The 9675-nt window shown below is 40.5% G+C and overlaps 1 protein-coding gene across 1 annotated transcript; it reads right to left on the reverse strand.

Annotated features, from left to right (window-relative positions):
* Positions 1-6855: 6855 nt before the first annotated feature.
* Positions 6856-9032, reverse strand: LOC121749764 (heavy metal-associated isoprenylated plant protein 26-like). The gene is made up of 2 exons (XM_042144393.1): positions 8755-9032; positions 6856-7440 (listed from the first exon to the last, which is right to left on the reverse strand). Exons 1-2 carry the CDS (start codon positions 8833-8835, stop codon positions 7057-7059), a joined length of 465 nt encoding a protein of 154 aa, XP_042000327.1. The 5' UTR covers positions 8836-9032; the 3' UTR covers positions 6856-7056.
* Between the last annotated feature and the right edge of the window lie 643 nt (positions 9033-9675).

Below are 9675 nucleotides of genomic sequence, written 5' to 3' on the forward strand. Positions count from 1 at the left end.
TTCAAATACACAAAACATTGTCTTCAAACATTGTTGTTATTGTTTTGCTGCGTTGGGATTGAGCCACGTCCTCCAGTGCGCCCTCCACCACGGCCTCCTCCACGGCCTCCCCTTCTTCCACCTCTCCCCGTAATTGCGGTGGTGCCACTTCCTTCAAGGGATGGTGTCTTGCGAGGCCTCCCCATCTTCGCCTATAAGTATAGCAGTTGCAATGTTAGTAGATAGTAGTAACATATGTTAGCAAAAATGTTGAAGTATAAACTGGAGTTGATTAACCTTTGGCTTCGGTTGCACTACAACTGGCTCATTCTTGCAAGTTCTGGAGTTGTGGCCTTCTTGTAAACACTTCTGGCATGTCATCACACAGATCTTCTTCATTCTGTTGGGTCTGGCAGGATCCTTCTCGAACAGATCTCTCCTTCTAACCTTCTTCAGTCTGCCGGGCATCTTCTTCACAGGAGGAGGCACAACCGGGTACCCCTCAGCCTGAGGCCAGAGCTTCTCTCCATTCAATGCTGGTAACCCATATCCATATGCCTTCATGTACTTCCTCAAGGAGTAGTATTCATGCACATAATCATCAACATTTTGCTTGAGAAAATGAATAGCAGCGCATGCATGAATACATGGGATGCCAGTCAAATCCCATTTCCTACACCCACACATCTTTAAGGAAGGAGTCACTACAAACCTATCTTCAAAATGTCCAACTTCAAATTTCCCCCCAACCGCAGGAATTGTGGTACAGTTTCTACTTTCATATACCATAGCTTCTATTTTCTTCCTGACCTTTTTGCACACAGTTGAATCACTTCCCATAGTCTCCACTTCTATCCTCTTTCTATAAAGCCTCTATATTAGTTTGGTTCCCATATCATCTAGCGTATCTAACACATGCTTACTCCTTGCTTCGAGTATATAGGAATTGAAACATTCACAAACATTGTTTAGAATGGCATCGGAGCAGTTGCCAGGGGTTAGAAATGCCTTACAGAATCTGCTTGGATTCTTATCCATCAAATCTGCATATGCTTGGCCATCTTCCTTCTCAAGCTCTCTGCAAGCAATCTCATACTCCTCCAGGTAAGTACTCCTAACTATCTTCCAGAAATGCTGCTTCAACAAAGGACCTTTGTGTGTTTTCTTCCAGTTTGCATAGATGTGCCTTGCACAGTTTCTATGCTCAGCTAATGGAAGTAGACTTTGTACTGCATTCTCCAGTCCCTATCCAGCAACAATGTTAGTGGTCAGTAGACAACATATAACAAGGTAGATCACAGTATGAAAAAAGAGAATAAACCTTCTGTTGATCACTGATAATGGTAACTCCTACCCCTTCACCCAATTCCAACTCTTCAGCAACAATTTTCATGAACCAAGTCCAGCAAACTTCATTTTCAGCCTCAACCACTGCCCATGCAATGGGGTACATTTGGATGTTTCCATCAGTCCCAACCGCGGTTAGCAATATACCACCAAGATAAGTCTTAAGGAAAGCCCCATCTAGACCAATCACAGGTATGCACCCCTCCTTGAAACCCTTTCTTAGACCACTGAACCCAATGTACAATGCCTTGAAAACAGAACATACATCTACATGTAGTTCAAACCTCCTTTCTCTGTCAGACTTGCTCAACTCCAGAATATAGCTCCTTATTTTAGCATAATGAGCTTCCACGCTTCCCCTCAGCATCTCAATTGCCTTTCTCTTAGAGTGGTATAGTCTCCATTTGGTTGCATCAAATGCAAACCGTTGCATCAAGTCCCTACCCAACTCTTTGCAACTGAACTCTGGCCTAATTCTAAACACATGCAAGTATTTTCTGGCTATCCAATTGGAGGTCACAATCTTATTCTTCATAGCCCTAGGACATGTGTGTTCAGGTTCAAGGCTCTTTATCACTACAGATCCATTCATCTTCACTAAACTCCCGGAACAGAACCATTTGCAAGGACTCTTACAACCTGCCTCAAATTGCTTCCTACTTACTCTCTTAAAATGAATCTCCCAACCATTTTCCACAGCATTGTCTGTCAAAGCATCCCTTGCTTGAAAACCATCAATAAAACCCATACCCAGACGCAATTTCAAACTCTTATGATCACACCGAGGATCATACATCACCTTTGCATGCCTTTCTAACCTTTTCCTCCCTTCATCCTGAGAATCAGTTGAGCTAGAGTATATGTCCCCTTCTTCAGAATTCTCATCCTCAGAAACATATTCACTTTTCTTCCCTCCACTCACTGTGCCATAAAATATGTCATCTGTAACAACAAACTCTTTCTCCTTGTTCTCTTTTACTTTCTTCCTTCCCTGAGTGTATTCCTCATCCTCGGATACCAACTCCTCAGCCTCCATGTCATCATCAGTTTCCTCATCTTCAGAAGATGGCATATAACTCCCATCATCCTCACTGTCATCTCCCAGACCCACTCCCAGACTGTAATCAGTCTTATCCCCCACACTCTCCTTAGTTCTATCTCTCATCCCCACAGATTCACTTATAGTTCCCACATTATAACCCAAATCCTCAGCATCATTATCCTCACCTCCCACACCTTCACCCACACTCTTTCCCACCTCCTTAGCTGCTGCCTTCCTATTCCCCACTGAATCACCCATATTTTCAACCACTGACTTCTTGGAAGACTGGAACAAACTTTTCTTAACACTACTTTCAGCATTCTTCTCCACAACATCTTCGGTAGAAATAGACTTTAACTTGCCAGCCCTTGTAGTTGTTTCTTTTCTACTCCTTCTGGTAGACATGCTCTTATTCACAGTCTCAACCTTACTCATTTTCACTGACTCAAACACTTCCACTCTATTCATGGCAGCTTCCTCACCCACATTGTCTCCTCCACCCACTGATTTATCTTCATCAATGTTCTCAAGCCCACCCTTTCCACCTACAACATACACATCACAAATTTGTTGCCTAACTGTTGTCAGAAACTTCAACATTAACATCACATCTGCATCACCCTTTATGTTAAGAAACTCCATTCCCCATTTTCTCTTGAAGCATAGTCTATCCCAGCTATGAAACCCTAGTTTATTCAGTTCATCCACTAGGTCAAAGTACCCAAACCTATCTTGATCAAACCCACTGTCTTCCCACATTTCCCCACCTACGTATTTCTCGCAAAGCCTCCCATCAGGTATAAATTTACCCCCATGGTAAATCCGCAGCAGAAAGGTTCACTGAAAGAATCAACACAACCAAACTTGAGGATACTCCAAACAATTTTGAAAAAATCAACACAACCAAACAATTTTATAGTTTTATCCGGCCACATACTTCAAACAATGGTAAACACAAACTTACGGGTTCGGATTCGGCTTGTCTGGGAAGAAACCCGGCCACATACTCCATGGCGTCGCCTCAACATTCCTGGTCGATTGGTTCATCGTCGTCGCAGCAAACTCAATGTAGGTTACTTAGGTTTGAAAGCGGCGAAGAAAGGTGAGTTGGGGTGGGGGGATATTAGGTTTAAATTTAAAATTATTAATTTTAAATTGTTTTTTGTGTTTTTATTTTTTAATTTTATTACCATATCAGCTTCCATGTCAGCTGCCACGATCCGCCAGGTCAATTAAACGCGACACGTCATCTCACTCGTTTGCCGGAAAACACACCATGGGAAAACGGCGACAAAAAGTAAAGTTCGTGACTTTATACGCCAAAAAAATGGCTCGTGGAAAAAACCGGAATTCGGGCAAAGTTCATGACTTTTAAGGCAGTTATCCCAAAAGTTTATTGGTCAAAAAATAAAGGAGAGTTGAACGCTAGTGAATTTGATGATAAGATCCATTACCAAATTAATGACCGCCCTAAATGAATCGACCTTGATGAAGTTTCAATACAGTATTCACCCATGACTCAATTGATATGATTTTAATAATAATATTATGTAACTTCATTTAATTCAATAAGTTAGTATTTGTTTTATCTATCACATCTTCTCGCTAAACCACAACAAATATGTGCTCCTCTAATTTGTCATAAACTTATATGGGATTTGAATAATGAAGAATTGTTTTTATAAGGCTATCCACAATGGCGCCTAACGCACCGCCTAGCCGAGCGCCGGCGCTAGGCGGTCGCTAGGCGAACCATTGCAGCTTCCGAAAACCGCCGAGCGGTTTTTCGGAATTAAAAATCGCCTAGCGCTAGGCGGTCGACGGGCGCTGGGCAATCCGCTCGGCGCCATTGCAGCGTCGGGATCGCCCAGCGCATCGCCCAGCGGTTTTTTTGTTTTTTTTTTAAATTTTCGAGACAGTATATATACGCGATTTGCACTTCATTTTCATTCGCACCACTTGTATTAACGAGTACTCTCTCTATCTTAATTTCTATACAAGATCAACACCGAGAAATGAGTAACGCGGGAGATGGTAGTGGAGGTAGTGGGGGGGACGCTGAGGAGTACGAACGTCGAATGGCCGAAGCGTTTGAGGCATATACCAACCGCGGGATAGACCAATGGATGCAAAGAGCCTTGCAGCCGGCGGTACCTCGACCTCGGCCAGTTGTCCATCGCCGACAAGCGATTGATCGTGATCACGTAGCTGCACATCAGCGCCTATACGAAGACTACTTCGCAGAGGAGCCGCGGTTCAACGCCAACATTTTCAGGCGACGTTTTAGGATGAGCAGAGCCATGTTTATGCGTATTGTTAACGCCTTGGAGCAGCGATATCTGTATTTCCGCTTCAGGCACGATGCTGCTGGCAAACCCGGCCACACACAAAAGTGCACTGCGTCAATCCGGCAGTTGGCTTGCGGAGGCGCGGCAGACATGTGGGACGAGTACCTCCACATCGGTGAGACGACTTCCCTAGAATGTTTGAAGTATTTCTGTCAAGCCGTGATTGAAGTATTCGGTGATCAGTATCTCCGAAAGACTACCCGCGAAGATTGTCGGGATCTGCTGAGGATGCATGGGGAGCAGCATGGGTTCCCGGGAATGTTAGGCAGCATAGATTGTATGCATTGGGAGTGGAGGAACTGTCCCGCTGCCTGGAAGGGGTTCTACACGACCGGCTACAAGGGAAAGAATCCCACGATGATCCTCGAGGCCGTAGCTGATTACCGGCTGTGGATTTGGCATGCGTATTTTGGGATAGCCGGTTCGAACAACGACCTAAACGTCCTCAACTCGTCGCCCCTATTCAACGAGCAGTGCCAGGGCGTCGGTCCGGCCATCAGTTTTGTCGCCAACGGCAACCGGCATGATATGGGCTACTACTTGGCGGATGGGATATACCCTAGGTGGCCCGTTTTTGTGAAGACGATCCGATGCCCAGGAGATGAGAAGAAGGCCTACTTTGCGGCACGGCAGGAGTCCGCGCGCAAGGACGTGGATCGCGCATTTGGTGTGCTCCAGGCTCGATGGGCGGCGGTTAGGGGTCCAACGCGTTTGTGGCACGTCGACTGCATTGCTGATATAATGTACGCATGTATTATCATGCACAACATGATTGTCGAAGATGAAGGTGTACAACTGACGGATTGGGCCAACGACGATAATGAAGCCGGTCCAAGCCACGGCGTGGCCGTCCCCAACGCACGGAGTGGGGTACCTCACGATGAAGCCGGCCTCCTCTATGCACATGCCGACATGCGCCAAACGGAAGCTCATATTCGACTCCAAAAGGATTTAATTGAAGAGTTATGGGCGCGGAGGACTGCTCGGAGTTAGTTTTTTTTAAATATGTAATTTTGTAAAATGTATTTTTTTAATGTAATTTTTATTATTAATGTACTTTTTTTAAAATTTTAGTACTTTTTAAAATTTATTGTACTTTTTAAATTTATTGTACTTTTTTTAAATTTAAAATAGTATTATTAATCTTTCCCGTATATGTCTCGTAAATTAAATTCTGTATATTGTGTTATTAGTGATGTGGCTATTGATGTGGCTGGGCTATTTATGATATGGCTAGGCTATGGCTGGGCTATTTCTGATGTGGCAGGAGGATTTTTAGTATTGATGATGTGGCAGGAGGAGTTTGTGGCTGGGCTATGGCTGGGCTATTGCTAGGCTATCACCACTGTGGATACCCTAAAAGTTTCTTTTTCCTTCAAGCATCTACAGTCAAAAATCGTAATTGCTCCCAAACACCCCACGCCTTCTAATAGTGCATGGATTTTGTAGCACGTGCTTGAAGAATATTCCACAATAATTTCTCTTTACTTGAAAACCATCACTAATTTATTGTTAAAGAATCCTAATTTATGTTTAATAATCATAAGGTTAATCAGAACCCAACTAATAATTCCAGAAAAATCCAACGCAATAAAACAATTGCCAATCAATCACGAAAATTGTGCTTCCTACCAATATATCCACTAAATCCAGCTTTATCTGTAATAGTCTCAAATGAAATGATATCTATCTTTACTCATCACACCCATCTGCTCAAATGTCATTAACTACGCTACAAAAAAAAAAGTTGTGATCGTTTTGTTCAAGGGCAGATCGATGCAGAAAAATAACCTTGATAAATATCTTACACAATTTAAATTCTAAATTCGAGATTTTAAAATTGTAAAATTGAGAGTACAGTACAACAATTTTAAAAAATTATATATTAAGCAAAAACATACAGTACTTCATAATAACTCTTGGATCCGCCGCAAGTTGCAAACGCATAAATTTATTTTGATACATGAATTTTTTACAACCATAAATATAGAATACCGAAGATTTAATAAATATTGTATAAAAAATAGTTTAATGAGTTTAAGATCCTCCTATCAAATGGCCTAATCATTACTTAGTATATAAGTGTTGTGTAAAAACTAAAACTATATCCCTTTTTCGCTTGTTCCACCAAACTACATCTCAATCCAATGGCATTTGCAAATCTTATACAAAAGAAAAAGTCTACAAATCCAACATCACACGATATTTCATTACACAACCAACACACCTAAAACATTACTTCAATTTGCATAAAAGATTACACATACCACATGTAACCCAAACAAAATCCTTAGCTGCGCCAAACATAGCTTTCTACTTCTTATTCTACATCCAACAAGATCACATGACCGCACATGCCGAAGGATTTTCGTCACTGAAGGCAGTTGTGTAGCGAACCTCGGTCGAGCTTGCACGTGCAAGCTGTGAGACATGAGGGTCCATCGCATTCCTAACATAGCCGGCTGGAGCCTTCTTGTCATATACACCAGCCGCATAAGGATGCTCGACCACATCGTACGGGACATAAGGCCATAACTCAGCCTTCTTGCCTGTGCGATGGGCCACACGGGCCACAACCTTCTCCGGGTCCACATACCCGACTACGGTCAGCTTGTGTTGCTTGGGGTTTACTTCAACAGAGCTCACCCCTTTCATTCCTTCGACCGATCTTCGTACCTTCCTCTCACACCCTTCGCAGTCTATTTTGATCTTGATCTCGACTGTCTAAAAATCCAACAAAATCCCAATAAAATCAGCTAACACTATATAATTCCTATAACTGCCATAAGTTTTGTTTTGTAAATTAGACACAACTATAATATGCGGACGAAATAATTGGGACCATATTTTTCATTCTAACATTCACATTAACAAATATTTAGAAAAAAATAATTTTCTACTAAGGTTCACTTTCATGAGGAAAGAAATTCCTAAATAAATAAGGTTCACTTTCATGAGGAAAGAAATTCCTAAATAAATAAGGTTCACTTTCATGAGGAAAGAAATTCCTAAATGTGTCAACATCAATAATGTGCTTGAAACAGTGCTGCAAATAGTGGACATGCTCCATCCTAAATTAAACATCCAATTTAACGGATAAAATAATTTTACATATGGTGAAAATATATCACAAATTACCAAAATTAAAATATCTAAAGTATTTTAGCTACTCAAAATATATTATCAAGAAAATCAATATTCATATTTGGCTAGAAGACGGAAGAAGTAATCCCAAAATTTGCGGTGAGTTGTCAAAGATATGTCTATAATTCTTACTGATATAACAATTTCTGTCTAACCAGTTACCAACATCAAGTGAAATACATCAGATTTGATAATTTTATGCATTATTTAAGGTAAATTAACATAAGTGTGAAATAATATACTCCCAACTCTACAAAATTAAGTAGTACTACTAGTTTAGATGAAGGAAATATACTTGTTTACTTTAATCTATGATAGCCGATTGAATCTCATAAAAGCAACTGTTGAGCTAGTACTGGTCATTGTAAAATAGTATGAAGTCAATATTTTTAATGTAAAGTCGGCCATCTCAATTATTTCAAGCCAATCTAATCTCGAGAAATGCATTCCATCAATAAATTAAACATAGCAACCAATTTCGAAAAAAGCCTGCATCTTCTTTATTCCACCCAAAATCCATCCTAGATCTCCTTCACAAACAACTAACTAAATACTTACTATCCATAATTATAAACTAATAAGTTTCTCAATTAAACATAATCACTCAGGTGACAATCACGTAACAAACAGAAAATACCTGCAAAAAATAAATTAAAAAAAAAACTAATTCAATTTACAAATGCACAAGTAAATTCATGAATTTCTATTTATTTATTAATTTTAATTTATAAGCAACATTTGACTAAATCATAATCACTCAGCTAACAAACAGGAAAAATACTTCAAGGAAATCAAAAACTAATTCAAGTTACATTGTGCACAGGCAAATTCATGAATTTTATATTTAATAAAGTAAATGTAAAAAATAAAATAAAAAGAAACACACACACAGACCTGAAGCTGCTTGCGTTTCTTATGCTTGGAGTGGCCGCTGGAGCAATCGAACATGTTGGAGAGATGATCCAAAGCTCCCATTTCTTCGTGCAAATTAAGATCTCAAAAAATTCTCTCTGCCTCGCGCTATTTCACTTTACAGCAACCTGCACACAAACTGCGTGTGTGTGTGAAAAAGTGTGGATAGTGAAGAATTGGAGTGATTTCCTTTTGCTTCGTGTGAAAGCTTTGACAGAAGGGAACTGGACTGCTGTGTTGTTATTTAGCTTGTTTGGTAGAGCTGAATTTTTATAGAGAAATATATACAGCTCAGCGATTTTGGTCAAATCTTGGCCGTTGGATGTTTGTTCCGCCGATGGGCGCCACGTTTTGGTTTGGCATTGGCTCCGTTTTGATATCCGCGCACCGCACCGCACCGCACCGACCCGGATCTTGCTGTTCTTCAAAATTCGGAATCATGGGAAAGCGCAATTTACAAGAGCTTGCGACTTTGGATTTGGATCCAGCATGTTATTTCCTTTTTTTAATTTTAATAAAAGGATAATATTTTGTTGTTCATATCCAAATTTCAGTTTTAGTTTATAAACAAATGTCCATAATTTTTAATGGGGTGAGGTTGAAAATGTATTCCTCCCTCATAGAAATCCATGGGTTCCATCTTAAAACCAATTGGTGATAAGAGGAAATGCTTATGATACTTATATAGTGGATTAAGCTCTTTCTGTACACCAATGTGAGATATTATTATATTTATTTTTATGTTTCGATTGCCAACACCCTCCCTCAAACCCTTCAAGGTGAATTTTAGAGGGGTTGACCCCTTCAAGGTGAATCTTGGAGAGATTGGACTTTTTTATGATCGATTGGACAATCGGCCTAATTTTTTTCGATCAGTTGGACCACTAGCCCAAATTTTCAACC

The sequence above is a fragment of the Salvia splendens genome, chromosome 9, assembly GCF_004379255.2.
Source record: "Salvia splendens isolate huo1 chromosome 9, SspV2, whole genome shotgun sequence".
In the NCBI taxonomy this organism is placed as follows: Eukaryota; Viridiplantae; Streptophyta; class Magnoliopsida; order Lamiales; family Lamiaceae; genus Salvia; species Salvia splendens.

Excerpts from the sequence above, each read along its gene's own strand:
- LOC121749764 (XM_042144393.1), bottom strand. The coding sequence starts at position 8,835 with ATGGGAGCTTTGGATCATCTCTCCAACATGTTCGATTGCTCCAGCGGC. Across the intron at positions 7,441-8,754 it reads AGAAACGCAAGCAGCTTCAG|ACAGTCGAGATCAAGATCAA; the intron begins GTCTGTGTGTGT and ends TTGGATTTTTAG.